General features: G+C 40.1%; 1 protein-coding gene across 2 annotated transcripts in view; it reads left to right on the top strand.

The window, feature by feature from the left end:
- Positions 1–18,497, top strand: part of FRY (FRY microtubule binding protein) — a gene marked incomplete at its 5' end in the record, with an annotated part of 329,047 nt that overhangs the window by 234,256 nt on the left and 76,294 nt on the right. For both annotated transcript variants that reach the window (XM_082859749.1, XM_082859750.1), the window contains 7 exons: positions 1,924–2,078; positions 9,452–9,551; positions 9,862–10,033; positions 14,111–14,367; positions 14,813–14,959; positions 16,339–16,507; positions 17,468–17,558. In XM_082859749.1, the coding sequence (XP_082715875.1) occupies positions 1,924–2,078; positions 9,452–9,551; positions 9,862–10,033; positions 14,111–14,367; positions 14,813–14,959; positions 16,339–16,507; positions 17,468–17,558 (1,091 nt within the window). The remainder of the gene's footprint in view (positions 1–1,923; positions 2,079–9,451; positions 9,552–9,861; positions 10,034–14,110; positions 14,368–14,812; positions 14,960–16,338; positions 16,508–17,467; positions 17,559–18,497) is intronic.

The raw sequence follows: 18,497 nt of genomic DNA on the forward strand, positions 1-18,497 counted from the left end.
TGAATATGTATAACTGAATCACCCTGCTGTACACCTGAAACTAACACAACATTGTTAATCAACTATACTCCAATATAAAATAAAAATTGAAAAAAAAATAGTTTGTAGATCTAATAGTTTGTGAAAGCTGAAAAACTGAAGTTTCTAGAAAATAAAACAGAAGGCTATTTTAATCCCTGGGGTTAGGGAAAGATTTATTAAATAGGATGCAAAAATTACTAACCATAAGGGGAGACTAATTAATAACTTCTGTTCGCCAAAAGACACAATTAAGAGTGTAAACAGGCTAGCTGTAGAGTAAAAAAAGATTTGCAACATAAAGCCAACAGAGTTCTTATCTAGAATACATAAAGGACCTCTACAAATAAATAAGGTAAAGACACTCATAGAAAAATGAGCAAGAGACTTAAACAAGCAATTTACAAAAGAGGTTATCCAGTATGTGCAATGTAAGACATGTATAGAAATATTCAAAGCAGTATTATGAAGTCAAAAGCTGGAAACAACCCAGATGTTCATCAGTAGTAGAATGAATAAATTGTGGAGCAATCATAAATTAGAATACTATACAACAATGAAAACGAATAAATGTTGATGACTTTTAAACATAAGTTGAGTGAAAGAAAGACACAAAATTATATACTCTATAATTCTATTTACACAGAGTTCAAAACAGCTCAAACTAACCAATGGTGGTAGAAATCCAGATAGTGGTTGCTTTTGAGGAAGAGAGGCTAGTGATGAAGAGAATACACAGAGCAGGCTTCAGTGGTGCTGGTGATCTGGTTTCTTCTGGTATTCACACTAGTGTGTTTAGTTAACATAACTCACCATTTACTTGTGAATTATATACTATCTACATTTTATAAAGTTTCTAAAGCACAATAAAAACTTGCTGACTTTCTTTCAAGTTGAACTAAGTTTTTAATGAGATGTTATTTTTAAGTCCTTTGCAATAGTATCACCAGCTTTTATCTGCTTCTAAGTACTTAAGCCCATGGGGAACTAGGTTGATGATATTTGACCATCCAATTAGAATATAGCTCCCCAACTATACTCCAATAAAAATTAATTTTAAAAAATGGTAATTTTGGTACACAATAAAGATTTTTAGTTTAAAAAAAAGCAAAAAAAAAAAAAAAAAACGGAAAAGAATATAGCTCCCATCTGGGCCCATACCCTATAATATAAGAACAAACAAGGCATAATCTTTCCTTCTCCACCTTGTTGCTACTGGCAGGAGAATGGACAACTTCAGGAAGAGGCAGGAAAATGTTACTTTCTGAGGGGAATATAGCCTCCAGACACCAGGCTTGTCCTGGACAAATGGGACCATCCAGTATTTAACAGTAGCTTCAAGAATCATCAGTTAATGATCCTATTAATTCTATCTAGTATGATAATCTTTTCATATGAAAGTCTCTGATCAAAAAGAGCTTATTGATATTGTATTTCTTTTTAAAAGATTGCCAGCTAAGCTGTACACCATATATTTAGTAATTAAGCCTCATAAACATATTCCCTCTGATCTTTTTCCTTAAACGACTTTGCATTCATGAAGGCTATCCTTTCATATATTTAAATTTTTTAAACCAAATACATGTATTTTTCAAAAATATTTTAAATACAAAAAAGAAACATTGCCAATGAAGTCTTTATCACCTTTTCAGAGTTAAAAATCGAGAATGAGTGGAGCCTATATGACAGATTTACACTGAGTCAACTTTAGTTTGTACATTTCAGTTTTCAGTTGCAACATTGCATCCTCTTAAAGAGGAATTCCTGGAATAAAAACTAATCAAGATAAATGTTTAGTGTTCGCTTTCCTTTTACACAATTGATATTCGCTACGCTTGATTTTGTGTCTTTCCCTTGAATAATCTTTCATTAAGCGTGAATGATTGCTTTCCTCCATGTGTTCAGGTTCATCAACTTGGCTGTGAAGTTGTTGTCTTGCTATTGGAACTAAATCCTGACCAAATAAATCTTTTCAATTGGGCAATTGACCGATGCTACACTGGTTCCTACCAACTCGCATCCGGCTGCTTCAAAGCCATAGCAACTGTGTGTGGAAGCAGGTATGAATTCTTTAAGTGGAAGGTACTGGGCAGCGGCAAGTGCCATTAAGGTTACTCTTCATCGTATGAATAATTGAGAGCTGACTGTTTTTGCAGATATTTGAACAGAGTAAATTCTAAGGAAATACAAAATGGCCTCTTTTTCCCCAGCAGATAGCCTATTCCCTCTAAGTTTACAGCTACGTTGTTTTTTCATTCTACTGGGAGAATGGTTTGTAGTTATAGACTGGAAATTTTTTTTAATTGCCTGGAAATTTATAATGAAGTATTAGAGCAGGATTTGAAAATGGTAAAGATACCTTAAAGGAATTTCTAGAAGTGTTTGTGAAAGGTATGAACTGTAAGCACTTCAGCCATTTTGAGACCAAACTAAACTCCGGAAGCAACCTAAAAATGTTAAATTTCTCTTGCCCAAACCTTGAGAAAAGAAAAAAAGAAAGGAAAATGTGTCTCCTGGGATTCCATGGATTGTACTTTTAAAATCAGTGCCCTAGCTATGTAAATTAGTCATTCAGTGGAGTATTTCAGTTCTATAATTTATTGAAAGTTTTTTCATAACTAAGACGAAAGGGTTAATGAAGCCTCCCCATATTGCAAAAGCTACTCCCAAGAAAGAGCTTATCATGTACTAGAAATCCAGAGAAGGCAGCTCAAGTTTATTTTATTTTATTTTTTTAACATCTTTATTGGAGTATAATTGCTTTACAATGGTGTGTTAGTTTCTGCTTTATAACAAAGTGAATCAGCTATACATATACATACATCCCCATATCTCCTCTCTCTTGCGTCTCCCTCTCACCCTCCCTATCCCACCCCTCTAGGTGGTCACAAAGCACCGAGCTGATCTCCCTGTGCTATGCGGCTGCTTCCCACTAGCTATCTATTTTACATTTGGTAGTGTATATATGTCCATGCCACTCTCTCACTTCGTCCCAGCTTACCCTTCCCACTCCCCGTGTCCTCAAGTCCATTCTCTACATCTGTGTCTTTATTCCTGTCTTGCCCCTAGGTTCTTCATGACCTTTTTTTTTTTTTAGATTCCATATATATGTGTTAGCATACGGTATTTGTTTTTCTCTTTTTGACTTACTTCACTCTGTATGATAGACTCTACATCCATCCACCTCACTACAAATAACTCAGTTTCGTTTCTTTTTATGGCTGAGTAATATTCCACTGTATATATGTGCCACATCTTCTTTATCCATTCATCTGTCAATGGGCATTTAGGTTGGTTCAATGTCCTGGCTATGGTAAATAATGCTGCAATGAACATTGTGGTACATGACTCTTTTTGCATTATGGTTTTCTCAGGGTATATGCCCAGTAGTGGGATTGCTGGATCATATGGTGGTTCTATTTTTAGTTTTTTAAGGAACCTTCATACTGTTCTCCACAGTGGCTGTATCAATTTACATTCCTACCAACAGTGCACGAGGGTTCCCTTTTCTCCACACCCTCTCCAGCATTTATTGTTTGTAGATTTTTTGATGATGGCCATTCTGACTGGTGTGAGGTGATACCTCATTGTGGTTTTGATTTGCATTTCTCTAATGATCAGTGATGTTGAGCATCCTTTCATGTGTTTGTTGGCAATCTGTATGTCTTCTTTGGAGAAACGTCTATTTAGGTCTTCTGCCCATTTTTGGACTGGGTTGTTTTTTTATACTGAGCTGCATGAGCTGCTTGTAAATGTTGGAGATTAATCCTATGTCAGTTGCTTCAAAATATATGCAAATATTTTCTCCCATTCTGAGGGTTGTCTTTTCGTCTTGTTTATGGTTTCTTTTGCTGTGCAAAAGCTTTGAAGTTTCATTAGGTCCCATTTGTTTATTTTTGTTTTTATTTCCATTTCTCTAGGAGGTGGGTCAAAAAGGATCTTGCTGTGATTTATGTCATCAAGTTTATTTTTGAAAGGACTGATATAGGCTGTTGATTGTCCCTTTTAATTAAATATTGCATTTTAAATAGCTATCTTGAGCTACAGGGTGAAGGGAATAAATGTAAATTAGTTGTAAATTCCAACCTGTTATGGTTCTAAATGAATAAGAACAGTATTTTAGAAGACATCTACTTTCAATCAACCTAAAATGAACATGCTTTTTAAAGAGGCAAGTTTCTCTTTAATATTTTTCTTTCTTTTATAAAGATAGTAGATAACATTTCATGTCTAAAGCTTTCGTTTTCCATAATCTTAATAGTAAAATTTTTATTATATATATATGTTAATTTCCATAAAAGTCATATCAGATGAACGTAATCTAAACTGTCTGATTTTCCATTGGTTTATTTCTTGATGTTAGCAATACTAAGTAATTTATTTATCCTATTGGATATTACCAAAATAACATTTTTTATAAGAGTCTCTTTCTCTGGAGTGTTGTTTTATTTTCAGGTATTTCAGCATTCTAAAAATAAATTTCTGTTCTTTGATTTTTAAAAATGTATTTAGAATCTATGACTTAGACCATAGATTCATTTGACAAAAATGAGAGTAATAAAAGTTTGCTCTCTTCACTGCCCTTCTCCCAGTGAACTTGGTTTGAACTATCCTAGTCACATTTATTTCATTGCATGGCCCTCTCATAAAATATCACACTGCATTCCTCTGGATAAATCTAGGTATTTTTTTTAGGGAGCACAAATAAATGTTTTATGACTTTAGCAATATAGTCTCAATTCCAATAATATCTCAGTCACAAAAACATTAGGATATAAAGCCCTCTATGTTTAGAGTAGATTTTTTAAGATAGCATCCTAAAATATTTTGATTTCTTAAACACATACCGCCTATCAGCTTACTTCACAACACTCATCTGTTCAGAGGGAAGGTCAGAGGGCCAGGCAATGCCATGGCTGCAACCTCCTGCCAAGGCAGTAGCCAACATGTGACCGCAAATGGTGGTCGTTTCTCATCACAGGGCACGTTCAGAATTTAACGTTTCAGCTGTGGCTTAAATTTGCCCTCTTTTCCCGTAAGTTCTCAGTCTGTGTCATCTGGATAAGCCTCCAGATTTGTTTGCACAGTCCTCGCACTTCAGTTTTCAGTACTTTTTTCAAAAGCAATTCTGGTGTTTTAGACTTTGTTTTTTGCAAGTTTGCTTCTAAAAAACACCTAAATAATTTATGAAATGATCTGTTCCTAAAATATCATACATAAACTGGATCATATTTTAAATTCCTCAAACAAGGTGTCTGTGCAATAACTCCTGCAACAAGACATACCCTAAAGTGAAGAATTCTTCCTGTAAAGAAAAGAATTACCTCTTCCTTGTCAAATGAGAATGATCATACGCTGTATTTATTTTTGTAGGAATATGACAGTTTATAAGCAGACTCATTTATTTAGGAACCACTTATAACTGACCTTAAAATACCTAAAAGACTTCACATTTTAAAAATGCTCTTGTGGATTAAAATTTTCTACCTTTAGTTTTAGAACTAAAGCAATTTTTACGTAGTTAATATGTCAATCCTTATATTCAAGAGCTGTGATAATGGGGAAAATGGTTCTCTGCATTTTTCTTTTCAGTTTATTTCTCCAAATGACTCTGTGTGTGTGTGTGTACGTGCGTGTGTTGCGAACTTGCTGGTCTCCAGTCAAAACTATAACTGTAACTATAACTAGGATCTGACTCTGGTGACGTTGAGAGATTTGGAAGTCAGAGTGGAAAGTGAATAGGACCAGGGGAAGTGAGTATAAAAGTAGAAAGTGATGGTAGAACTAATAATATTAGTTTTGAAGCATTTTTCATAAGGTATGTTTCATATTTGATTAAAATCTATTAAATGCAGCTCAGTACTATAATTTAGCACAAAAGAAAATAGCTCACCTGTCAGGCAGCATTAGTTCAAATAACTGTTTGGGTTCTGTATGTGTTCTTATTAATTTTCCCCTCAACTCCAAGTTATATCAGTTTGGAAGAGATAGGGAAATTGAGAAAGAGATTAAATGGCTTTCCAAGGTTATAAATCAAGGTAAATAATATGCTCTATATTAAAAGTATAGACCGCTTCCAATCACTAGCTTCACTCAACAGAATTCTCTTCATATTTAATTAAATACTTAAGAATGCCATTGTTTTTACTCTTACTCTGTAACATACGACTAGAATATAGTTAATAGATGCCTTAGAATTACATGCAAGATCAAAGTTTTAATTTTTAAAGAATTTTGTTGGGTTTCTTTTTGGAGGTGGTTTTTGTTGTCATTGTTCTTTGCACGTCTGCCTTGCCTTAACTGTCTATAAATCTTTGCTAATTTAAATCAGGCGCTGCAAACTTGAATCTTTAAAAGTAAATGCCCCACATTTCTTAAGGGAATAGCATCCATCTATTGCCAAGGAAGACAAGGGAAGCTTCTGATTCATGAATCTCAGTCATACTCCCTATCTGGTGACATAGAGCCTCATTTGGTTGTGTCACTCAGCTGGAGAATTTCAGGAGAGCACAGAACTTGGGAATTTGGGCTCTGGAAACATACTGTCTTGAGTTTGAATTCTAGCTCTGCCTCTCATTAAGCTGTGTGCTCTTGAACAAGTTACTAAATGCTTACTCATTTGTGAAATAGGAGTGATAATAGGGTTAGGGTAAGAATTACATAAAACCAATCTCTTGACCTAAGGTCTAGCACATGACAAGCACCCTGTAAACACTGTTATTATTCAACAGCTATTGGAGGCAAAGAGCTATGATGTAATCATGTCAGCTGGTAAAATCTGCTTCTCTTTAGAATAAAATTATTCTGAGCTTCGTCATTTAGTTCTAAGCCAGAGCTAGTGGGTATTTCTCAAATTCTTCAAAATCTCCTCTCTTTCTGATTGAAAAAACAGTTTTATTTCTTGTTTACTTTCTGAACCATATTTACCTTTCATATTCATTTTACCTTTTTTTTTTTTTTTTTTTTTTTTTTTTTTTTTTTTTGCGGTGCGTGGGCCTCTCACTGTTGTGGCCTCTCCCGCCGCGGAGCACAGGCTCCGGACGCGCAGGCTCAGCGGCCATGGCCCACGGGCCCAGCCGCTCCGCGGCATGTGGGATCTTCCCAGATGGGGGCACGAACCCGCGCCCCCCACATCTGCAGGCGGACTCCCAACCAGTGCGCCACCAGGGAAGCCCTACCATTTTATTTTTGTTCTGTATGAGCACAGCTGTCTTTATTTCTTTTACCCTTCCACTGCCTACATTGAATAATTAAATACTGAAAAATGTGACATTTGGTTTCTAAGCCTATTTTAAACATCTAAGTACAGATGTTTTATTTATGCTCTTGTACTCATTTGAGAGCTTTCTAATTTTTTCCTTCTCTGGGTTTCTTTCATTTTCTGTATCTGTGTTATTTCTTTCAATGCTGTTCCCCTTAAACTCTGTAGCTCAGTCTTCAGCAGCGAATTGAATTCCCTAATTACTCGGTCAAGTGCATAGCCCTGCAGAAGAGGGAGGCTTTGTCTACCCTTCTACTGCCTTTAAATCCCCAGTGATCCTTAGTAGTTTCCAGTGTTTACTTATATTAAAAACATATGTATTAAATCCCAGTGTCAGAGAAAGCAATGTAGGTAAGATGTCTCTGCTACTATGGGGCTCAGAAGAAAGTTACCTTTCTATTTTCACAGTCAGAAAGGTCTGTTTCCAGATACTGCAGTTTGTAAGAATTCCAAATTAGCCTGGCCATGAAATGATCTATTGTGAGGTGTCCAAGAGGCTGATAGCACTGTGGATAAGTGTTTGAATTCTTTGGAGTCATACAAATCCAGGATGGAATCTAGACTCCACTACTTCTCCCTAACCTTTGGCAAGTACTTAACTTCTTTAAGCCTCACAAGCTTGTTGTGAAGATTAAATAACAAATCTAGATGAAGGACTTGGTACAATAACTAGCACAAAGTAAGCACATCATAACGTAAGTGTCATCCATTGTTTATCATCATCCTCACCACCATTATTTGGGGGCTTTGCCCAGTGTCTCACCTAACACATCAGCCTCATGCATTTTTGCTCACTTAAAATTAAAGTTCTAGGAAAGCAATCATTTGGGAGTGCTAATTGGTAAAGCCACTTTGCAGGGCAATATAGCAGTATCTACCAGAATTTTAATGTGCCCTTTGACCCTGCATGACCTCTTCTAGAAATCTGTTCTAAAGAAATTCTTGCACATGTGGTGTTTGTGGTATTATCATAGTGAAAAAAATGAAAGTAACCTTTAAATGTCCGTCAACACATGTCAGAGTTTGGCTTCCCCAGGAAGCAAGACTCTGAGGTGGAGATTTGAGTCCAGGAAATTTATGAGGGAATGCCCTTGCGATCAACATCTGTGGGGAAGTGAGGGAAACAGGACTGGGCAGAGGAAAGAAACCTCAGCCAATCCCACAGGGGTGCTCCTGGGGACTAGGCATGAGGTTGGCCTAGGCAATTCCCAGAGGGCTATTCAACCAAAGGTATCAGACTGCAGCACTGTAGTGGGAGACTGAGTGCCTCAGTCCTGAAGGGGGATCTAAGTGGCACACCACAACATCCACTACAAGAGTGGTTATTTATGGTACGTCCATACTATGGAACACAGTCCAGCTACTAGAAAGCCTGAGCCTCACCGTCCAGTGAAAAAGCGAATCCCCAAACAATACATGTAGGTAGTATAATTACATTTATGTTTAAAATTCTGTGTAACGGGGGAGAGGTATTTTCATATATAACCTTTCAAAATGGTGTTCTCTCTGCACCATGCTGCCCCTTCCATGGCCTTGCTAACAATTACCATGTCTGTTGGCGCTTCAGGGCTTAGTTTACTTCTTTCCTCCTTCAAAAAGCCTCCTCTAACTCCAAGTCTGATGTAGGTGTCCCTTGTCGGGATTCTGTTTCATGCTGTGGATAATCCCACCGCAGCTCATCATAACTAGACTGTATAGTTTGTCTCCCTAACTAAACCGTAAGCCTTCCTTAGGAGAGGGCACCAGCCTTACTAACTTAGTATCATCTGTACTTTGCAGTCGTTTCTGATAGATGTTTGGTGTTTAATAAATTTAGATAGATTGAATGAAAATAGTAAGTCAGTGAGCTGTTGAGAAATTTAGACATATTGTCTTCTTCTTTTCCTCTTGTATTTGGTTTTCATTGAACTCTATTTGCAGTAGATAGACTTTTGTGTTCATTTATCCTGGTGTGACTATATTCAGTTTTAACCCAAAATAGAGCTATTTCCCTTCACCTGCTAATAAACAGCAGAAGAATGAGGCGGGTGGGGGAATGGCCACATGGGCTTGGGAATGTCTTTAGTAAGTGTGACCGAGGTCAGTGTACCATGTAGAATTTTGAGAGGTAGTGATTTATCAAGATTACTAGCCAGGCTGTCTCCTAAACTATGCTGTTTATTTTTTTTTTAGGAACTATCCCTTTGACATAGTGACATTGTTAAACCTCGTTCTATTCAAGGCTTCTGACACCAACAGAGAGATTTATGAACTCTCCATGCAGCTCATGCAGGCATGTATCCTTGACTACGTTGAAATTTCCCTCCTCGAGCACAGAAAATAGAAATGGTAGTTGATCTACTGGATTGCTATTTATTGAGACGTATTTATTTATTTCTGCATCTCACCGGTGGATATGATGAGTGAGAAAACACATAATCTTCTGTAAACATAGGAAGCAGCCGATGCTTTACCTTTAATACAATATTAAAATATTTGTTCATTAGTTTTTATTACAAAACTTTATTCAATATAAATACTCCTGAGATAGCAAGCCAATGTTGTTTCATACTGTTTATTACTTTCCTACTACTTCTTTATAGATCCTTGAAGCAAAGCTTTTTGTGTACTCGAAGAAAGTAGCTGAACAAAGACCAGGAAGTATTCTCTATGGAACACACGGCCCGTTGCCGCCCCTGTACAGTGTGTCACTAGCCCTCTTGTCGTGCGAACTGGCCAGGATGTACCCCGAGCTCACTCTCCCTCTCTTCTCAGGTACCATGTGATAGTCAGTCATGACATGTGTGATCATTTCTGCTCCAAGTGTTCTTACTTTTTAAATTCTAGTGTAATTTAGAATCAAAATTATTGATGCTAAATTTGTAGCTCAAAATTACTCTGGGCTAAGTTCAGTTACGTATAAAAGTAAATTCTAGAATATCTTTAAAACAGTGTATTTATCTAAAATAGTGTAGGTATAAATAAACGTAGGGCAAATGTGAAGATGCTTAGATGAATCATAATACTTTACATACCCTGTGTATGTAAAATTTCCCAAAGAAATTAAATATGGGTGGAATAACTTCTAATACAGATAATTGCCGTAAGTTGTTTTCTGGTGGTGGTGATGGTGGTATTTTGTAGCTTGAATGTTACATGTATCAGTAGCTTGAGTGCTACATGTATCAGTTGTTGAGAGTTTGAATCGGGGCACACCTTTACGCGTAATCTTTGTGAATCATGTTTTGGAAAATCCATTTATCTGAAACAGACTTAGTCACATCCTTGCATTGTGCCTGAAACAGTGGAAGGACTCAAGGAAAACCTTTTTGATAAATTAATTTTCTTCTTGGCAAACTAAAATTTATTATTCACTTCAACCAAGATTTGAGTGCCACCTGTATTGCCAGGCACTGTGATTGGATCCTAGGAATACGGAGGTGAATTAAACAGCCTCTCCCATCAAAGTTTCATTGTCTAGTAATAAATCTGTGCAATCCTATGATTATGATACAATTTTTAAAAAGCACATTCTCTGTATGGGATGGAAGATCAGGGAGTAATCAGTTACTGGGCCAGGAGTATCAGAAAAGACTTCCCAGAGAAGTTGATGTCTGAGCTGCAGTTTGAAAGAAGAGTAGACATTTGCAAAGCAGATGAATAGTTGACGTTGCAGTTGGCAAGCAGACGGCATTACAGGCCAAGGAAATATCATACGCATTGGCTTAGAGGCATAAAATACAATGATGCATTTGAGAGATTATGTAGTAGTCAGTTTGGCTAATACAACGTGCAGGGAAGGGGGAAAGTTTGAGATGGTCACAGACAGGCAGAGAGGCAGAAGTCAGTCTTGGAAGGCCTTGTATTGTACCCTAAGGCGTTTGTAGGCCAGTGACCACATACGTGCTCCTTGAAACCCCTCAGAAGCCTGTGAACAGGCAGGGCATCCAAGCAAGCTGCTTGGATTTTGAAAGCCACTCATCAGTTTCAAGCAAGAAGAGAGGGGACGAGATCAGAGTGCATTTTAGAAAGACTGACTGCAGTGTGGTGAATGGATTAGAGAACATCCAATCTAGAGAGAAGAGACCAGTTGAGAAATGATGACAGTAGCCCGAGGAGGAAATGAAGTGGACCTGAACTCGGACAGCCCAGTGAGAGCAGAGGGGAGAGACCAGAGTCAAGAGCTACTGGGCGGAGTGCACAGAAGGGAGTGCCTAGTGCCATATCTGGGAAATGGGTGGTGATAACCCCACCTGGAGAGCCGACTGGGGGAGAAGAGGAGGGTCAGGCCAAGGCAGAGATCATGAGCTCTGTTTGGGCTGTTGAGTGTAGGCGTCTGTTGGACATCCTGAGTATAGACAGGCCAGGGTCAAGGGAAGGCCAGAGGTAGTGACTCACGGAAGACCAGAGGGGTCAGAACCATGGGAATGAATGAGGTCCTGAATGGAGAGCGTACAGAGTGAAAGAAAGAACCTGGACCCCCAACTTCTAAGGACCAGGCCAAGGAAGGGCGAGGGAGCAGAGAGGGAAGGGAGGCATGTTTATAGAAGGAGAGCACCTAGAAGGTGTGTTTTATGGAGACCTAGAGAAGACAGGACCTAGGAAGACGGAGTGGAGCAGTCCACATTCCTATAGATCCCAGGAGATAAGGTCTAAAGATTACCCTATGGATTGCACAGTTCATTGGTAACTGTCGGTAGTTTCCATGGAGAAGTAGCAGCAGAAGCCAGATCTCAGGGGCTTGGCTAAAAAGAAGCAGAAAAAGAGAGGATGGGGCTGTAGTAGGACGCAGAGTCCGAGGATGAGCGAGACTCGAGCTTGTTTCCTGGCTGAGAGGGAGAAGCCCGTAAAGAGGGAGAGACTGACAACTGGGGAGAGAGAAGATAAACAGGCCAGCAAATTTAATAAGAAAAGAAGCTCATGTAATGAGCTGCAAGTTCAAGCTAAATTTTTTGTCAAGAACTGACCTTTTGGCTATTTTGATTTATGAGGAATAAGTTGTTAAAAACAACATGGAAAAATGAGGTTTTAATAGATTCCTCGCTTTTGTTTATACTGCCTTTACCATTAAAAACCCTGTGGTGAGATTTTTACTGCCTGTAATTTCAGATGACTTAATTCCTTGTGCGTAGCCAGGCCAGTTGTTCAGGTCTCTCCCAAAAGCCAGCAAATGTATACGGGATCCCACTGACATTGTCTCACCGTTTATTTAATTTGTTTCTAAAGAGGTGAATGAGGGGTTGTTCGTGTGCCATGGCATTTTTTTTCTCTTTTCCCTTTAAAACATCTCTAAAAGTCCAGGCCCTGATCTAGGTGCCTGGGATACCACAGACAGACATCCCCACCCCCTTGGACCTTATGTCTGACAGACAAGATAAAATAAACATAAATAAGCAAATTATTTATAACTTTTATAGATATAAAGCTATAAACACAAATTTATTTTACATAAATGAGTAATATGATAGAAGGTGCTTATTGCTACGTAGATTTTATACCGCTGTTGAAAGACGACGGGTATTCCAATCCCTCTGATTGGAAAGGTTTATTTCTCTCCAAAGTCCCAATAAATTTTTTGTGTCATAAAAATCCATGGTATCAGTCATCACATTCATGTAAGTTTAGAAATTAAGTAAATTTTGAAATTTTGACCTGTGTGAAATATAACAGCATAACATGTCTGATTATTGTGCACAGAATTAAGTATATTCTTATTCTTCAAAATAAAAAATTGTCATTTTAATGTCAGGAAAAGGGCCAAATCAATTAAAGCTACTGTTTCAGGGATGCGGTGGATTATCTTGGTATAATTCCTGGCATCCATGTTCTGTTGTGTAGCAGGCATGAGCTGTCTAAATGAGATTACACGCCTCATTGGATGACAGCAAATGCATCAGGCCAAGCTTTCTAATTTCCCTTAGGATAAAACAGTTTCTTCCATAAATATTAGAAATAGGAGACGACTTAGAACTTGCAGCATATACATAAAGCTGTGCTTTTATTTCTATAGAAAGCTTATTCAGATTGTAAAATTAAATGCTGCTGGCAGTGAAACAATGTAAAACTGCTATCAGAGGAAGTAATGGTGAGATGACCGGGCTGGTCATATAGTTTTACCCTTTTGACTCCTTATTTCGTAAAACAAAGCGTGGCATTGAAAGCACACTTGCCACATAGTTGGCAGTTCTCAAGTAGACACCACGGACATGAGTCCACACGCTGGGTTTGTTCTTCCTGGAAGTTTGCATTTCACTTTTTAACAGCTAACGCTTCATGCAAGGCACTTTGTAAAATATAGGCATAGTTGAGAGGTAAGTCATTGTTATAATAATCGTAACTGCTGTTTATTAAGAGCCTACTGGATGACAGGCACTGTGCTGAGTATATTATACACATTATGATGGTATCTTTTAATCCTTACAATTGCCCAAGGCAGGACCTGATGGGCCCCATTTTACAGATGAGGAAATTGAGGAACAGAGAGGTTAAAGAACTATCCCAGAGTCTCATGCAGCTAATAGGTTGAGGAAATGGGATCTGGTCACATGTCCTTCTGATTCCAAGTCCCCTGTTTTGTCCACCCTAACGTACCTCTTCCACTAGCGGTCGATCTGAATCCAGGAGGTCTTCCATCCCATCCCACCCAGCCTGTGCTCTCCCCGCTGTGCTCTCACTTTCCTCCACGGAGCACCTGCTGAGAAGTGAGGGTCTTGAGGACAAGCCTTGGGGAGCTGCTGTACATGAAAATGCTTTGTAAACGGAGGGCTCCGTTGGCTCTGTCAGTTGCTGTTCATCTTCCGGTTTAGTGTGATGAGATGACATGGCTCTCGGTCACTGCCCTTCCCTCTATAGAGGTCAGCCAGCGGTTTCCCACGACGCACCCGAACGGGCGTCAGATCATGCTCACCTACCTGCTGCCCTGGCTGCACAACATCGAGCTGGTGGACAGCAGGCTGCTCCTCCCAGGCTCGAGTCCCAGCAGCCCAGAGGACGACGTCAAGGACCGGGAAGGAGAGGGGACGGCTTCTCACGGGCTGAAAGGCAATGGCTGGGGCTCCCCGGAAGCTACGTCCCTGGTGCTGAATAACCTCATGTACATGACAGCCAAGGTAAACTCCGAGGAATCATACCTCCATCCTGTGCCCCCACATCCCAGGAAACCCGGGATTATACCTGGGGGAAGTGTCATCTACCATTAAAAGTCACAAAAATAGGGTGGGGTTGGTGGTGACAGTTTCATAACAGTGTGAACGTGCTTCCTGCCGCTGAACTGTACACGTAAAGATGGTTAAGATGGGAAACTTTATGTTTATTTTACCACAGTTTTAATCGTGATCCTAATCATCATCATCCTAACATTTGAAGAATCATATGAATAAATATTGTGCATTCTAAATTCCTAAAAAGTGGCATCTTTCTGATGAATGGCCATGTCCCCCCTTCTTATGACTTGGAGATGACCGTGACCCTTAAAATGACTTCTCATCGGACATTTTGCGTCCTCACGTTTTTTCTGTGTGTCTCCCGAGCCGGTTTTTATTTTGTTGGTTACAGTACGGAGATGAAGTTCCTGGCCCAGAAATGGAAAATGCCTGGAATGCTTTAGCCAACAACGAGAAATGGAGCAACAACCTGAGGATCACCTTGCAGTTCCTGATCAGCCTGTGTGGGGTTAGCAGCGACACGCTTCTCCTGCCCTATGTGAGTGCCCCTCTGACGTTCAGTGGTCATTATTCTGCCGGTGGTTCCATCAGCGGTTTGCAAGTCGGAATGTGCTCTTTGGTCCAAGTAGTATAGAGATGTCAGATTTCATCAGTCACGCTAATCTCCTGTGAGCTTTCTAGATATTACATGAAAGTTCCCTTCTGCCCCTCTGAGATGCGGACTAGTGTCCTAGTGACACCTCTGTCATCCCCTTTCTAAGACTTTGGACACGGAAACCTATGAATTTAGGCATAGGTGTATTTCTAACCATTACCTAAATCTGTCTTCTAGAAACATTAGACCCACCCATTATGTAAGAGAAACTAGGTGACACATTATATTTTTACTAATAAAGTGTTTCATGTTTACATCCTGATGCTCTTAAAACATTAAAAATGGAGACTATCCCAGTTGGTCTCTTCAAAGGCAGGTGGTAAGAGAGAGGAAGAAGCAAAGAGACATCCTGCTGAGATTCCCACCATTTAGTGTTTGTATTTAAAGGTGAGGTGATCAACAAAACCACTACATGTTCAAAACCCTGACTCAGGGGCTTCCCTGGTGGCGCAGTGGTTGAGAGTCCGCCTGCCGATGCAGGGGACGCGGGTTCGCGCCCCGGTCCGGGAAGATCCCACATGCCGCGGAGCGGCTGGGCCCGTGAGCCATGGCCGCTGAGCCTGCGCGTCCGGAGCCTGTGCTCCGCAGCGGGAGAGGCCACAACAGTGAGCGGCCCGCGTACCGCAAAGAAAAACCAAAAAAAAACCCTGACTCAGTTGGCATCTGTGTGCTGGCTGCTTTTCTGAGAGATTTTGTGCCTGCCTGCTGTTCCGGGCCACATCAGCCGCATTACAGCAGCTTACGTGCCTCAGGTTTGGGGGCTATGGTGATGCAGAGCTTTAGTCCAGGGTTATTTTTACAACTTAAAGCAATGCAAACAGCTCAGACTCGTTTGTTTCTTGGGTAGCAGGAGACTGAGTTTTTGGGGGTTTTTTTTAACAGAAACAGCTAGCAGTTTTTCCCCCATGGTTCTGTATAAATAAAATACTTTCTCAAGGTAAGACCTTACGTGGCAAGTTTTTAGTTTAGATAGAATCATGTTTAGCCCACAAGTTATCCCCAAAGTAACTCTTGTAAACTCAGCCATTAGGGAAGGTAAGACCTTTAACCACACACTCCTATCAGCTGTGCATGTGAAAGGAGGTGAGTTTTAACCCAGACACTTGACTCCTCCTGCGAGAGGAGGAGGCTCCATCAGGGTGGGCGCTTCTGGGGGGATGACGTCAACAGAATGAACGGGTTACCGTCTCCGCTGTCGACAGCCTAACATTCTTGCGGGCGTGCTCTGGAAAATATCCCTTGTGTTCTGTTTTTCATCTCAGATTAAAAAGGTGGCCATATACTTGTGCCGTAATAACACCATTCAAACCATGGAGGAGCTTCTGTTTGAGCTACAGCAGACGGAGCCGGTGAACCCCATCGTCCAGCACTGTGACAACCCGCCCTTCTACCGCTTCGCGGCCAGCAGCAAGGCCTCGGCGGCAGCCTCCGGTAGGGGACGGGCGGCTGGGTAGACACCTTGTCGTGGGGCTCCGGATTTACCTTTACGTAGAGCATTGAAAGGATATGAGTGTGCGTTTGTTACTTTCTCTTATTCCTACATATACACTCATTTAAAAGATGGCTTCAGGATAGCTGAGACCCTTAGGGCCTTGTCTGATTAATGAAATGATTCTGTAAGGATAACCAGTAGCCGGGAGCCAGGGACTCATGCGCAGAGCTTCTTGCTTCAGGCTGAGCTTAGAGTGGACACTCGTCATTTAGGTATCTCGTTTCTGGACCTTCCTTCTCGTATCGATGGAATTCTCGTGGCTAATATTCTCCCAGGGTTTACTAAAATGCCCCCTGACCAGTGTTATCACTTTCGATAAATTGGTCTCTCAGCATCATTTTATGAAATATATACCACCCTCCTCAAATTCCTTGGTGCTATCTTCCTTTCAATTCACCTAACGCTGTAACTGCCTTCAAACCTCTCTCCTCCTCTGGTCTCTTGTGCCCTCTGTGTGTTCACATCCTGCTGCCAGAGCAGTGTTCTTGCAAAGAAGCAGTGGCCTAGGGATCAGAAGCTCTAGGAACTTGGAAATGCTTCACTAACATTCGTTTATTAACTCCTGGACCCAGAAATGCTAAAGGAGCTAACAGCAGGGCTGGCCACTATAAATAAGCTCGTTACCTAAGCAGCCAGGAAGAAAGGGTTTCAAGAATGTTGTAGCCTCGCTTTATAAGAGAGTTGAGGAATTTGGTTTGACCATAGCAGATGTCTGGGATTCTCCATTTCAGTGGGGCAGGCCTGGAAGGTTGTTTAGAGTGTCTGAGATTATGCAGAAGATGTAAGGAATCTCACAAACAGATTTTACAGGAAATCCTTTCCTGGAATTACTTGAGACTTGAGCTTGACCCCAGCGCAGGTATTTCTTTCTAAGTGTTGCTCTTTAATCCCATCTACAGGAACCACCTCCAGCAGCAATACAGTGGTTGCTGGCCAGGACGGTTTCCCAGACGCTGAGGAAAGCAAGATATTGAAAGAATCTGATGAGAGGTTGGTGCACAAATTTGGTTTAACATCCAGCTTAACTTTCAGCAGTTGTCTATACAAAGCATTAGGAAAATTTGTGGGGCTTCATAAATTTCACACACACACACACACACACACACACACACACACACACACACACGCATCCTTCTTTGTTTTTTAGAAACACAGATTGACTTTCAGACTCCACTCTGTATATCCCTAAAGATAACAATTTCCTGCTGAGCAAAGCCAGAGGAGAGAAAGATTAAGAGAGATGTTGTTCTGGTGGCTGAAGCCTACTTACCCCAGGGCTTAATAAAAACCACAAGTTGTTCTGCTAGTGGGCACAGACCATCTGGAGTTAGAGGGAATTTCCACGTGAAATGTTCAAATCTGGGTCTTGAATAATTTCTTAGAGACAGAGTAGTTATCTTGGGGTGACTTCTGTGAAACATCATCATTCTTCTTTTACCTTTACTCTGTCACATCTGGGTTAACCAAGAACACTGTCTAAAAGAAGTCTCAATCCCCTTCCTGTTAGCTCTTTAATGGTAATATTTCTCTTGTTCGTATTTCTGCCTTCACGTTGTCTAGGAGCTACCCATAAATAAGCAAAATCTAGATCACCATTTCCTGCAGTTGGTTGTGAAGAGCAGAGAGACAAACCAAAAGAGATAACAGGACTGAAATTTGAAAATTAAAATTAGAATGATTCTCATGGGGTTGAAAACTCCTTAGGTTGAATATTTTCTAGTGAAAAATAATGGGGAGCCCGTAAGAAATTAATAACAAGGATGAGATATTCACAAATTCATGCTGGAGAAAATTGAGTGGATCAAATAATGAAGATAATTCATTTAGCCTGAAAAGCCCCTAGATGCTTCATGACCAGCCTCAGGATTTCATCCTGTACACGAGAATACATCAGGGGCTACAGGGGGAAGATGATCTGACATGGGGCTG

This window comes from Leucopleurus acutus (assembly GCF_964270905.1).
Source record: "Leucopleurus acutus genome assembly, chromosome: 18".
NCBI classification, from domain to species: domain Eukaryota; kingdom Metazoa; phylum Chordata; class Mammalia; order Artiodactyla; family Delphinidae; genus Leucopleurus; species Leucopleurus acutus.